Below are 16,742 nucleotides of genomic sequence, written 5' to 3'. Positions count from 1 at the left end.
CTCTCACACACGCCCTCTAATACTTCTGAGGGGGGATTATCCGTGATGTCTTTAGTAGTTGCTTCCTCTGGACATTTCTTCCAACTTCCTTCTGGCATAAGAGTTGATGAAGTGAAAGTTCTCAGCTCAATTACGGTTTTCTGGTTCTTTAAAAAAATTTTTTTATTCCTCAGGATGGGAACACAAATCACTGAGTTATAATCCATTGTTGTTGTTCAGTTGCTAAGTTGTGTTTGACCTTTGCGACCCCATGGACTGCAGCACCCTGGGCTTCCCTTTCCTTCACCATCTTCTCAGAGATTGTTCAGCTTCAGATCTCTTGAGTCAATAACGCTATATAACCATCTCATACTGTCACCGCCCTTCTCCTTTTGACTTCAGTCTTTCCCAGCATCAGGGTCTTTTCTAGGGAGTTGACTTTTCACATCAGGTGGCCAAAGTATTGGAGCTTCAGCTTCAGCATCAGTCTTTCCAATGAATATTCAGGACTGATTTCCTTTAGGACTGACTGGTTGGATCTCCTTGCGGTCCAAAGGACTCTCAAGAGTCTTCTCCAGCATCACAATTCAAAGGCATCAAGTCTTCTGCGCTCTATCACTGCTATAAAGAGACCCTGAGATCTTTGTTTTCAGGCCTTCAGAAATCGTCAATTGGATGTGATGTGTGGTTGGCCACTCGGTTAATGGCTCTACAGCCCTGCTTCTCAGGCTTTAGCTAACTCTACGTCCAATAGATGTTGTTGCGTGCGTGCTGTCCGGTGGGTTACACCCAGTCAGTGCTAGCTGATGATAAAACAAGCATCTGAGATTGTTATTTTGCAATTGTCCAAAACCAAACCAGGCAAATTACTGAAGAGCAATGGAGTAAGGTTCCAGGATAACCTCTGTACTCCCAACCCTGCTAATAGCAGTTTTCATGTTCCCTTACTTTATTTGTTCAGCATCGAGTGATGAGGTAGCTCCTACAGTCCTGGATGTTGTGTACTGTGCTGGGTGCTCCAGAGCTCAGGTTCTGTCATGCAAGGAATCATGCTCACAAAAGTAGAATGAGCTTCTTTCTTAGGTCTTTCTGTCACTGGGTAACCAAAGCTGTTACTAAACCAACAAAAGAAGAAATCATCTGAGAAATAATTTTTCTATAGTTTTCAACATCTTCCTTTTTTGATACGCTCCACATATGTGAAAGATTAATAATATTTCATAATAACCTGTTGGAGAAGTGAATTTCCTAGTCACATCATATGTGAATCGACAGCCGAAAACCCTGAACTCTCACTGCATTAAAATCTGATTCTAATAATTTGTTCAACATCAGCTAAGTTGGAGTGCACAGGCTAGTGGCCTAGGAGTCAAGAAACTAGAAAGGTTTGGTAGCTCATCAACTAGCTGTATGGATGAGGACAAGACAGTCAAGTTTTCTGAGCTTCAGGAGAGCAAAATATATGCTTGGCTATATATACTTGGCTACTCTTTCTGTTGGAGCTGTTGTGAGGAACAAATGAGATGGTGTATGGGCAGTGTGTGGGATTATAGAATGTGCAGTCCAAATATGAGATAGACAGATTGTAAGATGTGTGTGTATAGCAGTGTATCTGAATTATTGCATTCCTCTATGTTGTATTTCCATGTTTTATATGTAAACAAGAGCTTGTAAAGTTGATTCTCTCCCAATGATCACAACTCTTAAAGGGCAGTTACGAGTTCAGAATTTGTTAGAAGGAGGAAATTACAGTAATCAAGGGGATTTTTTTTTTCCATTGACATGTGAAAAATGAAAGGACTACTGATTAGAAAACATTTAGCTGTCTTTAAATATACCTGAATGGTCTGACTTTTCTGTTATCCACTTTTCTTTCAAATATAGGAAATGAAAAGGAAAACTTCTGTATATAGTGTTATTCAGTGGATGTATCTCTCAGGGAACAATATATTTAATTTTATTTGTTAGAACCATATGCCAAGCACCATGTTCCATAGATAAGAAAGGTACAATCTGAGATGCTTCCTTGTTTTTATAACATAATATATTTAAGCATCAGATCAGATTAGATCAGTCGCTCAGTCATGTCCGACTCTTTGCAACCCCAAGAATCACAGCACGCCAGGCCTCCCTGTCCATCACCAACTCCCGGAGTTCACTCAGACTCACATCCATCGGTCAGTGACGCCATCCAGCCATCTCATCCTCTGTCGTCCCCTTCTCCTCTTGCCCCTAGTCCCTCCCAGCATCAGAGTCTTTTCAATGAGTCAACTCTTCCCATGAGGTGGCCAAAGTACTGGAGTTTCAGCTTTAGCATCATTCCTTCCAGAGAAATCTCAGGGCTGATCTCCTTCAGAATGGACTGGTTGGACCTCCTTGCAGTCCAAGGGACTCTTCAAGAGTCTTCTCCAACACCACAGTTCAAAAGCATCAGTTCTTTGGCACTCAGCCTTCTTCACAGTCCAACTCTCACATCCATACATGACCACAGGAAAAACCATAGCCTTGACTAGGTGAACCTTTGTTGGCAAAGTAATGTCTCTGCTTTTGAATATGCTATCTAGTTTGGTCATAACTTTCCTTCCAAGGAGTAAGAGTCTTTTAATTTCATGGCTGCAGTCACCATCTGCAGAGATTTTGGAGCCCAGAAAAATAAAAGTCTGACACTGTTTCCACTGTTTCCCATTTATTTCCCAAGAAGTGATGGGACTGGATGCCATGATCTTCGTTTTCTGAATGTTGAGCTTTAAGCCAACTTTTTCACTCTCCACTTTCACTTTCATCAAGAAGCTTTTTAGTTCCTCTTCACATTCTGCCATAAGGGTGGTGTCATCTGCATATCTGAGGTTATTGATATTTCTCCCGGCACTCTTGATCACAGCTTCTGTTTCTTCCAGTCCAGCGTTTCTCATGGAGTATTCTGCATATAAGTTATTTAAACAGGGTGACAATATACAGCCTTGACGTACTCCTTTTCCTATTTGGAACCAGTCTGTTGTTCCATGTCCAGTTCTACTGTTGCTTCCTGACCTGCATACAAATTTCTCAAGAGGCAGGTCAGGTGGTCTGGTATTCCCATCTCTTTCAGAATTTTCCAAAGTTTATTGTGATCCACAAGTCAAAGGCTTTGGCATAGTCAATAAAGCAGAAATAGATGTTTTTCTGGAACTCTCTTGCTTTTTCTATGATCCAGAGGATGCTGACAATTTGATCTCTGGTTCCTCTGCCTTTTCTAAAACCAGCTTGAACATCTGGAAATTCACTGTTCACATATTGCTGAAGCCTGGCTTGGAGAATTTTGAGCATTACTTTACTAGTGTGTGAGATGAGTGCAATTGTGCGGTAGTTTGACCATTCTTTGGCATTGCCTTTCTTTGGGATTGGAATGAAAACTGACCTTTTCCAGTCCTGTGGCCACTGCTGAGTTTTCCAAATTTGCTGGCATATTGAGTGTAGCACTTTCACAGCATCATCTTTCAGGATTTGGAATAGCTCAACTAGAATTCCATCACCTCCACTAGCTTTGTTCGTAGTGATGCTTTCTAAGGCCCACTTGACTTCACATTCCAGGATGTCTGGCTCTAGGTCAGTGATCACACCATCATGATTATCTGGGTCGTGAAGATCTTTTTTGTACAGTTCTTCTATGTATTCTTGCCACCTCTTCTTAATATCTTCTGCTTCTGTTAGGTCCATACCATTTCTGTCCTTTATCGAGCCCATCTTTGCATGAAATGTTCCTTTGGTATCTCTGATTTTCTTGAAGAGATCTCTAATTTTTCCATTCTGCTGTTTTCCTCTATTTCTTTGCATTGATTGCTGAAGAAGGCTTTCTTATCTCTTCTTGCTATTCTTTGAAACTCTGCATTCAGATGTTTATATCTTTCCTTTTCTCCTTTGCTTTTTGCTTTTCTTCTTTTCACAGCTATTTGTAAGGCCTCCCCAGACAGCCATTTTGCTTTTTTGCATTTCTTTTCCATGGGGATGGTCTTGATCCCTGTCTCCTGTACAATGTCACGAACCTCATTCCATAGTTCATCAGGCACTCTATCTATCAGATCTAGGCCCGTAAATCTATTTCTCACTTCTACTGTATAATCATAAGGGATTTGATTTAAGTCATACCTGAATGGTCTAGTGGTTTTCCCTACTTTCGTCAATTTAAGTCTGAATTTGGCTTAATAATACTGTGAAAAATAATTTTATGGGGCAATGCCACTGGGAAAAATTGTTTTACTTTATTAATATTCATCAGATCAGATCAGATCAGTCGCTAAGTCATGTCCGACTCTTTGCGACCCCATGAATCACAGCACGCCAGGCCTTCCTGTCCATCACCAACTCCCGGAGTTCACTCAGATTCACGTCCATCGAGTCAGTGATGCCATCCAGCCAGCTCATCCTCTGTCATCCCCTTCTCCTCCTGCCCCCAATCCCTCCCAGCATCAGAGTCTTTTCCAATGAGTCAGCTCTTGGCATGAGGTGGCCAGTGTACTGGAGTTTCAGCTTTAGCATCATTCTTTCCAAAGGAATCCCAGGGCTGATCTCTTTCAGAATGGACTTGTTGGATCTCCTTGCAGTCTAAGGGACTCTCAAGAGTCTTCTCCAACACCACAGTTCAAAAGCATCAATTCTTCGGTGCTCAGCTTTCTTCACAGTCCAACTCTCACATCCATACATGACCACAGGAAAAACCATAGCCTTGACTAGACAAACCTTTGTTGGCAAAGTAATGTCTCTGCTTTTGAATATGCTGTCTAGGTTGGTCATAACTCTTCTTCCAAGGAGTAAGTGTCTTTTAATTTCATGGCTGCAGTCACCATCTGTAGTGATTTTGGAGCCCAGAAAAATAAAGTCTGACACTGTTTCCACTGTTTCCCCATCTATTTCCCATGAAGTGGTGGGACCGGATGCCATGATCTTCGTTTTCTGAATGTTGAGCTTTAAGCCAACTTTAATATTTTCTGCAACTCAGTTATTTGCTTTATTTTTAATAATTTAAGTCCAAGATCCACTTGATGATCAATTTCTTCAATATTATTACAGTTTAATGACTGGCACTCTGAAAAGATAAAATAGGATTAATGATGAGACTTCATTATTTCTAAGAAGTGGCTACATGTACAAATGTAAGGAGTAGTACCATTGCAAATAAATTCAACCAGAGAACACTTTTTCTCAGCCAGTGAGGAACATACCTAAGTATGTTCATGGGTATCCTTCCCTCTTCCCTTGGAGATGGTAACTTTTGGGTCCTGACTTAGCCTCTGGGCAGCAAGATTAAGAGTAGGGAGAGGCGGACTAAAGAGAACCACATCAGATTCTCCCTCTAGCCTTTACCGAGCCATTTGGTGTGACTCTTTTTTTTTTTTTAATTTTAAGTTGTTTTATTTAAAGACTTGAACATGTTCCTTTGAAGAATAAGTGTCTTTTATGGTGAGGAGAGTAGATATCCAAGAAAAAGAAATGAGACAGAGATGCATGCAAATAACTTGGAATGTAAACTTAGAAGTTAATAAAAGGAAATTTGGAGAGGATATATTTATTTTTAACTTTTTAGCTCTTATACTGTATTTTTTATCTTCTGGTTTTATTGAGATATAATTGATATTCAGCACTGTATAAGTTTAAGGTGTGCAGCGTAATAATTTTATTTACATCATGAAATGATTACCACATTAAGTTTAGTGAGCATCCATCACCTCTTATAGATACAAAGTAAAAGAAAAAGAGAAAAATTATTTTTTCCTTGTGATGAGAACTCCTAGGATTTACTCTCTTAAACGTCATATATAACACACAATGATGTTAATTATATTTATCGTGTACATTATATTCCTGGTACTTATTTATCTTATCACTGAAGTTTGTACCTTTGACTACCTTCATCTAACTTCCCCTTCGCCCAACTCCCACCTTTGATAAAGACAAATCTGATCTCGTTTTATGCATTTCTTGGGTGGGTTGGTTGGTTGGTGTTGAAGTATGACTGACCTGCAATACTGTGTCATTTCCTGCACACAGCATAGTGATTCAATATTTGTATACATTACAAAATGACCATCACAGTAAGCCTATTTACCATCTGTTACTATACAAAGATATCACATTGCTGTCCACTGTGTTCCCCACTCTGTACGTTTTATTCCCGTGATTCATTTGTTAACTGGAAGCTTGTACATCTTATCTCCCTCACCTGTTTCATTCATTGCACATCTCTGACCACCACCCCTGCTTGTTTTCTGTGTCTAAAACTCCATTTCTACTTTGTTATGTTTGTTTGTTTTATGTTTTAGGTTCCACATGTAGGTGAACACATACAGTAATTGTCTTTCTCTGTCTGACTTACTTCACTTAGCAAAATACCCTTTAGATCTATCCCTGTTGTTGCAAATAGCAAGCTTTCATTATTTTTTATGGCTGAGTAATAATATGTATGGACCTAATATAATAAAAATAATAATAAGTATGGACCTAACAGAAGCAGAAGATATTAAGAAGAGGTGGCAAGAAGACACAGAAGAACTGTACAAAAAAGCTCTTCATGACAGATTATCTCTTCAAAGCAGATAATCACGATGGTGTGGTCACTCATCTAGAGCCAGACATCTTGGAATGCAAAGTCAGGTGGGCCTTAGGAAGCATTGCTATGAACTAAGCTAGTGGAGGTGATGGAATTCCAGTTGAGCTATTTCAAATCCTAAAAGATGATGCTGTGAAAGTGCTGCACTCAGTATGCCAGCAAATTTGGAAAACTCAACTGTGGCCACAAGACTGGAAAAGATCAGCTTTCATTCCAATCCCAAAGAAAGGCAATGCCAAAGAATGTTCAAACTACCCCATAATCGCACTCATCTTACACACTAGAAAAGTGTAATGCTCAAAATTCTCTAAGCTCCAATAGTACATGACCATGAACTTCCAGATATTCGAGCTGGCTTTAGAAAAGGCAGAGGAACCAGAGATCAAATTGCCAACATCTGTTGAATCATGGAAAAAGCAACAGAATTCCAGAAAAACATCTACTTCTACTTTATTGACTATGCCAAAGCCTTTGACTGTGTGGATCACAGCAAAATGTGGAAAATTCCTCAAGAGATGGGAATACCAGACCACCTGACCTGCCTCCTGAGAAATCTGTATGCAGCTCAAGAAACAACAATTAGAATGGGGCATGGAACAAGAGACTGGTTCCAAATTGGGAAAGGAGTACGACAAAGCTGTATATTGTCACCCTGCTTATTTAATTTATATGTGGAGTACATCATGAGAAACGCTGGGCTGGAAGAAGCACAAGCTGGAATCAAGATTGCTGGGATATGCCGAGAAATATCAATAACCTCAGATATGCAGATGGCATCACCTTTATGGCAGAAAGCAAAGAGGAACTAAAAAGCCTCTTGATGTAAGTGAAAGAGGAGAGTGAAAAAGTTGGCTTAAAACTCAACATTCAAAAAGCAAAGATCATGGCATGCAGTCTCATCACTTCACAGCAAATAGATGGGGAAACAATGGAAACAGTGACACTTTATTTTCTTGGGCTCCAAAATCACTGCAGATGGTGACTACAGGTATGAAATTAAAAGACACTTGCTCCTTGGAAGAAAAGCTATGACCAACCTAGACAGCATATTAAAAAGCAGAGACATTACTTTGCTGACAAAGGCCCATCTAGTCAAAGCAATGGTTTTTCCAGTAGTCATGTATGGATATGAGAGTTGAACCATAAAGAAAGCTGAGTGCTGAAGAATTGATGCTTTTGAACTATGGTGTTGGAGGAGACTCAAGTCCCTTGAATTGCAAAGAGATCAAAATAGTCAATCCTAAAGGAAATCTGTCCTGAATATTTATTGGAAGGACTAATGCTTAAGCTGAAGCTCCAATCTCTTGGCCATCTAATGTGAAGAACTGACTCCTTAGAAAAGACCCTGATGCTGGGAAAGATTGAAGACACGAGGAGAAGGGGACGACAGAGGATGAGATGGTTGGATGGCATCACCGACTTGATGGACATGAGTTTGAGCAAGCTTTGAGAGTTGGTGATGGACAGGGAAGCCTGGCATGCTGCACTCCATGGGTGGCAAAAAGTCAGTTTTTTTTTTTTGCTTAGTTGGGCACAAATGAGCAACTGAACTGAAATGAATATTCGTGTGTGTGTATACACATCTTCTTTATCTATCTATCAATGGGCAGTTTATTCTACTTCATCCATAATACTAGTAAATTAAGTACTTGTGGTGGTTTAATTGCTTTTTGATTTTGTTTTGCTTGGATAGCCTACCTTGTTTTATTTCCCCAGTTATCTTAAATGTGCTATTGAGATAAGTTCTTTGCTGGGCTTTCTAAAGAGTTGAAAGAACAAGCTAAATTTTCAGAAACTCTGTTTTGAGTGGAAAAAAAATATAAATATTAAGACCAAAGTGGTATAGTCCTTACAGTTACAGTTTTGGTAACTTTTGCTATAGAAAGTTTATGCTGATGGCCACCTTTTGGTATCTGCTCTTGACCTGGCACCTGACTTTTGTAGGTTTTTGTCTTAATTTCTAAGAGCTCTCAACTTTGATACACCTTCTTCTCACATCTCTCTTCATCCAACACTTCAGCATATATTCATGTAAACAAATAAATACTAACGAGTGCTTTGTATAGTTACAGGGAGGTTTTATGATCTGTGATGCTAGATTTTTGTTGTTGACTGTGGTCATGTTTAGTGTTGGTTTCTTTCTGTCGGCTTTGTACATTTCTCCCAAATCTCATCTCTGTTACCTTTGTTACCAGACAGACCACCATGATTCTCACCTGTTTCCTGCCTGGTGTTACTGATAACTTTGATATTTTGTTTTCAGTGTCCATAGTCTCTGTCAGTCCTCTCCAAAGGTTTCACAGATTATTTTGCAATATTTTATTTTTAGACTTTAATGAAGCAGTCCCAGAGACAGAGCGCCTGGATTCAAAAGTACTGAAAACTCGGGCCCAGCTCTCCTTGAAGAACAGACGCCAGAGACCATCTAGGACAAGACTCTATGACAGTGTCAGCTCAACTGATGGGGAGGACAGTCTGGAGCGAAAGGTGAGCACCCCTGACCGCTGTCTGACTTGCGGCTTTGGGCTGTATCCTTGTTCCTACAGCTTATTGAAAATAATGATTTTCCTGCAGCCAGATTCTGTATTCTAGTTGAAAATAGCTGGAATAGTTCACTTCTATGTCTCCTAAATTCTTATTCACCTCTATATATCGTTATAATTCAAATTCTTTCTGTACTCACTCAATGAACTAACAACCAAGAGAATATCCATATCTTCATATTTCCTGATGGTGTTTTTGATATTCAGCTGTTGATTTTTCCTCGTGGTAAATAATTAGTGCACAAGTCATTGTTTTGATTATGTCTTAGGTGTCTGTGTTAGCTACAATGGTAATATGGTACATTGTTGTGACTATGCAGTCTCATCTGTAAACCGTCAAAAATTGGTTTTCATAGGGATTTACTAAAAACAAGGTTGGTCTGATTTCAAAGTAAGTATCAAATGGACTGATGATCAGTGGCATAACCTCCTTTATAATCTCTTATACCAACAGCCTTCAAACAGTTTCTGTAACCACATGCACATTACCAAATCACTTCTGCCCAAGGGTTTGAGAGCTTCTCCAGAATCAGATTCTGGTGCTTCATCCCTCAGTCCAGTGGCTGGCAGTGTGCCCCTCCCGTCTGACCACATAGCTGAATTTCAAGAAGGACCACTGTACTCGGAAGGGGAGCCTTCCTCCTCTGTTGGGGAAGACACTTCACTCTCCTCTCCTTCAAAATCTGATCATGATATGGAAGAATTGCCTTGCCACAATCAAGCCACCACCACGAAAATACTACAAGAAAAAGGTACTGTTAATTTTGTTTTTTTTAGCTTTTGTTTTGTCTGACTTCACTAACACCTCAATTTGTGACACACAAAAACAGGGCCTGTGTGTTTTGCATAGCTAATAATCGATACTGCTTTCCATTTACATTATGGGACAAGAGAACTCCCTTACTTTTTATCTCTTCCTGTCTGATTAGTATTTCACATCCTCAGCAAGTTTCTTGTTGAAGGAGGCTAGAGATTTTAGATAATAGCATCCCATAAAGCTTCAATAAACACTAACATACTCACATAGAAAAAGAATATATATATATATATGGAGGTGAAAACAGTGTAGGCCTTAATCCATTAACTGGTTTTTATTTAGAAGAAATTCTCACAGTCATTTATATGGCACAGAATGTGATAGAAAATCTATAATAAAGATAATACAGCAAGATTAGTCCATAAATTTTAAAATATGCTCCTAGAATTAACACGAGAATTTCATAGCAGTGTCAGTAGACTATTGTCCTTTGAGTTGTATGTTTTAATTAATAGAAGTAATAAATTCTTGCTTAAACAAATTAAATGATGCAAAGATGCACAAAAAATAGGCTCATTTTCATTTATTTTATGTAACTAGAGTCTTAAAAACTAGTTAAGATCACATGGAAGAAGAAACTCTTACACATGTAGAGTCATTTTAAATATGATGGGTAAAAAATCCAGCTGTAATGCAGGAGATGCACATTCAATCCCTGGGTCAGGAAGATCCCCTGAAAGTGAGAATGGCAACCCATTCCAGTATTCTTGCCTGGAGAATTGCATGGACAGAGGAGCTTAGTGGTCTAGAATCCATAATGTTGAAAAGAGTCAGACACAACTGAAGCGACTTAGCACAGACATCTCTACCAAATCAAAGGCTGTAATCTTTCCATGAATACATCTTGAATATAGAAATTCAATGGATTGTGGGGACTCACTTTGTTTTGTAACTTTTAGTAAGCATCATAGCTTTACCCCTGGTATTTTCCCTGTTCTTCTTCCCTGAGCCTATTGATTTGCTGGAATTATCTTCCACAGGTTTGGTCCTAAGCACAAGACTTCTAGAAGAAGTTTTGAGGTAAAAATTAAGTACTTAGGGTGTATAAGATCCTTGTGGAGGCAAGAGAAAGTATGTCAAACCTGCTAATTTATTAAGTTGGTGAAGGACTTGTCCTGTGATTTTGGCTTACTTTCAATAGAATGAAGGCTTCAGAAACTCTTATTAATTAACCTAAATGTTAGATCGTAATAGCACTTTTATAGAAATATACTTGTAACAAGGCCTCCCTCATCTCCTCAGAAAAAAAGTGTGTATAGACCTTACTTTGTTTGTAAGAAGGCAAAAGAGCAGAGGGACCTATTTTGGAGGAAGAGGTTAATACCTTGTATTCCACTGTTTGAGTTTTCAGGTATAACTTAACTATCTGAAAGAAGTACATTGTAGTCAGAAAATGGGTCACTCACATGAAATCTGACTCAAATATTTTTTTTAAAGTGGCTACATCTTGTCTAGATTATTTTCTCTTTTCATTCTAAAAAGCAGGTGTTTCATCTCAAATTTGGGAAAGTATTACATGGGTATGATCTGTGCTTCACAGACCATTAGCAGGAATATTCAGCAGAATGTGGTTAGCAGTAATTAGCATGAAAATGTGAGAATTCCTTCTTTTCTCCAAAGACCTCCTTTGCTTTCCACTGCCTCTTCTTTGGGATTAAATTCATAGCTGCTGTAAGCAGGACCAAGAAAAAGGGGTGGTAGTTTCTTCTCCAGAGACTACATACTTGAACTTTCTCAATTTTTATATTCCTGGGTTGATGATGCTTCTGAGTAACTAGAAAGGAGCAATTAATTAGCTTTTCTAAAGTATTAACTTTGTAAGTAATGGTTATTAGGTATTAGCTATGACTCACATTCTTTCCTTCCCTGGATGAAGGTTTCCAGTCTTGAAGAACTCCCTCACATTCTTTCCTTCCCTGGATGAAGGTTTCCAGTCTTGAAGAACTCCCTTGTCTTCTGTGTTCACTAATATTAATCTATTCATCCGTGTATTTATTCAACAAATAGTTGAACACCTGCTCTGTGTCCAGCATTGTGCCAATGGCCAAATATACAATGATGATATTCCATTCTTTCCCGCAGGGAGTTTGTAGACTAGAGTCCGTCTCTATTTCTCTCGCTCTCTCTGTGTCTCCCTCGGACAGGTGACAAAGCCTGTCTCTCTGACGCCCCACAAGCATCACCATCAATAACCTCATACTTGATTGCCTTCCACTTTCATGTTCTGATGCACTTCGAAAGATAGCGAAGAAACCTGTCGGTCAAGACTCTTTGCAGTCTGTAAAATCCTTGAGTTCTTTGCTATATGAGACAAATCCACTATTCAGACCAGGACTCAACAGAGGTTAAGTGTGATTAGCTTGATTTACCCGTGTGTATGTGTTTATGTGTGTGTGGTTCTTACAGCTCATTGGCATCTCAATAAAGGAACTAGGTCATTACTCACAAGTACAAACTGGACTTCATGCTTAAGTTCATACCTAACGTGCCCCTCCAGTAGATTCTGGACTTCCTTCAAAGCTCATCTTAAATTTCACCTCCTTTAGTGGAGCCTTTGTACCCTGTCCCCTTTCCCAAGTAGACTTATTATTCTCTTTGATCCCCACAGAAATTTTCACACTGTTACTTCTGCTTCTGTCACTTTGTGTATAATAAGTCTAATCTAGTTTTCAAGTGTGAGATAGGGTTTTCTCATTCATCGTATTCATCGTTGCATTCATGGTCCCTAGTAAGAAGTATGCAATGTAGTTTATATCCATAAGTTTCTTGGATGAATTAATAAGTATGTCTCTCTAGATAATCAGTACAGATCTTCTGGAACAGAGGTCATCAAACCAAATCCAGCCTCCATCTATTTTTATAAATAAAGTTTTTTTGGAACACAACCACACTCATACAGTTCCATACTGTTTTCATACTACAGTAGAAGAGTGAGTAGCTGTGACAGAGTCAGTGACCCACAACCTAAAATATTTACACTCTGGCCTTGTACAGAGAAAGCTTGCTGACTCCTAGTCTAGACATATGTTTCCTTCCACTCAACATTGTTGGATAAACTCTGAAATTGTCTTACTCATTAGTTGCCATTTTTCTAGAATTTTTAAAGTAATATACCATTACTTTTAACCCAAGTAAGATGGTAGGTGTTGCGAGAGGGCATCAGAGGGCAGACACACTGAACCATAATCACAGAACACAGGTCAACCTGATCACATGGACCACAGCCTTGTCTAACTCAGTGAAACTAAGCCATGCTGTATGGGGCCACCCAAGATGGGCAGGTCAGGTGGAGAGAGGTCTGACAGACTGTGGTCCACTGGAGAAGGGAATAGCAAACCACTTCAGTATTCTTGCCTTGAGAACCCCATGAACAGTATGAAAATGATAGGATACTGAGAGAGGAACTCCCCAGGTCAGTAGGTGCCCAATAAGCTACTGGAGATCAGTGGACAAATAACTCCAGAAATAATGAAGGGATGGAGCCAAAGCAAAAACAACACCCAGCTGTGGATGTGACTGGTGATAGAGCAAGGTCTGATGCTGTAAAGAGCAATATTGCATAGGAACCTGGAATGTCAGGTCCATGAATCAAGGCAAATTGGAAGTGGTCAAACAGGAGATGGCAAGAGTGAATGTCGACATTCTAGGAATCAGCAAACTGAAATGGACTGGAATGGGTGAATTTAACTCAGATGAGCATTATATCTACTACTGTGGGCAGGAATCCCTTAGAAGAAATGGAGTAGCCATCATGGTCAACAAAAGAGTCCGAAATGCAGTACTTGGATGCAATCTCAAAAACAACAGAATGATCTCTGTTCATTTCCAAGGCAAACCATTCAATATCACAGTAATCCAAGTCTGTGCCCCAACCAGTAACTCAGAAGAAGCTGAAGTTGAACGGTTCTATGAAGACCTACAAGACCTTCTAGAACTAACACCCAAAAAAGATGTCCTTTTCATTATAGGGGACTGGAATGCAAAAGTAGGAAGTCAAGAAACACCTGGAGTAACAGGCAAATTTGGCCTTGGAATACGGAATGAAGAAGGGCTAATAGAGTTTTGCCAAGAGAATGCACTGGTCATAGCAAACACCCTCTTCCAACAACACAAGAGAAGACCCTATACATGGACATCACCAGATGGTCAACACCAAAATCAGATTGATTATATTCTTTGCAACAAAGGTGGAGAAGCTCTATACAGTCAGCAAAGACAAGACCAGGAGCTGACTGTGGCTCAGATCATGTACTCCTTATTGCCAATTCAGACTTAAATAGAACAAAGTACGGAAAACCACTGGACCATTCATGTATGACCTAAATCATATCCCTTATGATTATACAGTGGAAGTGAGAAATAGATTTAATGGACTAGATCTGATAGACAGAGTGCCTGATGAACTATGGATGGACGTTCGTAACACTGTACAGGAGACAGGGATCAAGACCATCCCCATGGAAAAGAAATGCAGAAAAGCAAAATGGCTCTTCGGGGAGGCCTTACAAATAGCTGTGAAAAGAAGAGAAGTGAAAAGCAAAGGAGAAAAAGAAAGATATAAGCATCTGAATGCAGAGTTCCAAAGAATAGCAAGGAGAGATAAGGAAGCCTTCCTCAGTAATCAATGCAAAGAAATAGAGGAAACCAACAGAATGGGACAGACTACAGATCTCATCAAGGCAATTAGATACCAAGGGAACATTTCATGCAAAGATGGGCTTCATAAAAGACAGAAATGGTATGGACCTAAGAGAAGCAGAAGATATTAAGAAGAGGTGGCAAGAATACACAGAAGAACTGTACAAAAAAGAGCTCCATGACCACAATAATCACGATGATGTGATCACTCACCTAGAGCCAGACATCCTGGAATGTGAAGTCAAGTGGGCCTTAGAAAGCATCACTACGAACAAAGCTAGTGGAGGTGATGGAATTCCAGTTGAGCTATTCCAAATCCTGAAAGATGATGCTGTGTAAGTGCTGCACTCAATATGCCAGCAAATTTGGAAAACTCAGCAGTGGCCACAGGACTGGAAAAGGTCAGTTTTCATTCCAATCCCAAAGAAAGGCAATGCCAAAGAATGGTCAAACTACCACACAATTGCACTCATCTCACACGCTAGTAAAGTAATGCTCAAAATTCTCCAAGCCAGGCTTCAGCAATACTTGAACCGTGAACTTCCACATGTTCAACCTGGTTTTAGAAAAGGCAGAGGAACCAGAAATCAAATTGCCAACATCCTCTGGATCATGGAAAAAGCAAGAGAGTTCCAGAAAAACATCTATTTCTGCTTTCTTGACTATGCCAAAGCCTTTGACTGTGTGGATCACAATAAACTGTGGAAAATTCTGAAAGAGATGGGAATACCAGACCACCTGACCTGCCTCTTGAGAAACCTATATGCAGGTCAGGAAGCAACAGTTAGAACAGGACATGGAACAACAGACTGGTTCCACATAGGAAAAGGAGTACATCAAGGCTGTATATGGAGAAGGCAATGGCAACCCACTCCAATGCTCTTGCCTGGAGAATCCCAGGGACAACAGAGACTGGTAGGCTGCCGTCTATGGAGTCGCACAGAGTCAGACACGACTGAAGTGACTTAGCAGCAGCAGCAGCAGCAAAGGCTGTATATTGTCACCCTGCTTATTTAACTTATATGCAGAGTACATCATGAGAAACACTGGGATGGAAGAAGCACAAGCTGGAATCAAGATTTCCGGGAGAAATATCAATAACCTCAGATATGCAGATGACACCACCCTTATGGCAGAAGTGAAGAAGAACTAAAAAGCCTCATGATGAAAGTGAAAGAAGAGAGTGAAAAAGTGACTTAAAGCTCAACATTCAGAAAACTAAGATCATGGCATCTGGTCCCATCACTTCATGGGAAATAGATGGGGAAACAGTGTCATACTTTATTTTGGGCTCCAAAATCACTGCAGATGGTGACTGCAGCCATGAAATTAAAAGACACTTTCTCCTTGGAAGGAAAGTTATGACCAGCCTAGATAGCATATTGAAAAGCAGAGACATTACTTTGCCAACAGAGGTCCGTCTAGTCAAGGCTATGGTTTTTCCAGTGGTCATGTATGGATGTGAGAGTTGGACTGTGAAGAAAGCTGAGCACCGAAGAATTGATGCTTTTGAACTGTGGTGTTGGAGAAGTGTCTTGAGAGTCCCTTGGACTGCAAGGAGATCCAGCTAGTCTCTTCTAAAGGAGATCAATCCTGGGTGTTCATTGGAAGGACTGATGCTAAAGCTGAAACTCCAGTACTTTGGCCACCTCATGCGAAGTGTTGACTCACTGGAAAAGACTCTGATGCTGGGAGGGATTGGGGGCAGGAGGAGAAGGGGACGACAGAGGATGAGATGGCTGGATGGCATCACCTACTCGATGGACATGAGTTTGAGTGAACTCTGGGAGTTGGTGATGGACAGGGAGGCCTGGCGTGCTGCGATTCATGGTGTCGCAAAGAGTCAGACGCGACTGAGCAACTGAACCGAACTGAACCGTTACTTTTGGCCTACCAAGGTACCAGAGAGGTAATGATTAAGTTAATAGCTGTGGTTGATTGCAATCCTTAGTCTGAATCTCTGCTATTATTGAACATGTAATTGAAGTAGGGCATTTTCTAAATTATAGCAATACTGCATTCGCAAGTCACCATTTTGTTAAATTGTGGGACCTCAGTGGAAACTAGGACAGAAAGACTCGCATTACAACTGGATATATGATAAATGTCTAACTCCATTTAGGGACAAGAAAGAATGATATGAGAGCCACTGAAAGTAAGCTGACTAGGAGAAGAGAGTGAG

At 40.0% G+C, this 16,742-nt stretch overlaps 1 protein-coding gene across 11 annotated transcripts in view; it reads left to right on the top strand.

The window, feature by feature from the left end:
* The window catches only part of PPP1R9A (protein phosphatase 1 regulatory subunit 9A), a 347,199-nt gene that overhangs the window by 302,397 nt on the left and 28,060 nt on the right, over positions 1-16,742 (top strand). For 6 of the 11 annotated variants that reach the window (XM_027540128.1, XM_027540132.1, XM_027540129.1 and 3 more), the window contains 2 exons: positions 8,892-9,049; positions 9,560-9,857. In XM_027540128.1, the coding sequence (XP_027395929.1) occupies positions 8,892-9,049; positions 9,560-9,857 (456 nt within the window). The remainder of the gene's footprint in view (positions 1-8,891; positions 9,050-9,559; positions 9,858-16,742) is intronic. The other 5 variants (XM_027540136.1, XM_027540135.1, XM_027540134.1 and 2 more) reach the window with 2 other exon arrangements.

This window comes from Bos indicus x Bos taurus, chromosome 4 (assembly GCF_003369695.1).
Source record: "Bos indicus x Bos taurus breed Angus x Brahman F1 hybrid chromosome 4, Bos_hybrid_MaternalHap_v2.0, whole genome shotgun sequence".
Lineage (NCBI taxonomy): Eukaryota > Metazoa > Chordata > Mammalia > Artiodactyla > Bovidae > Bos > Bos indicus x Bos taurus.
This window is presented reverse-complemented; position numbering and strand designations above follow the sequence as displayed.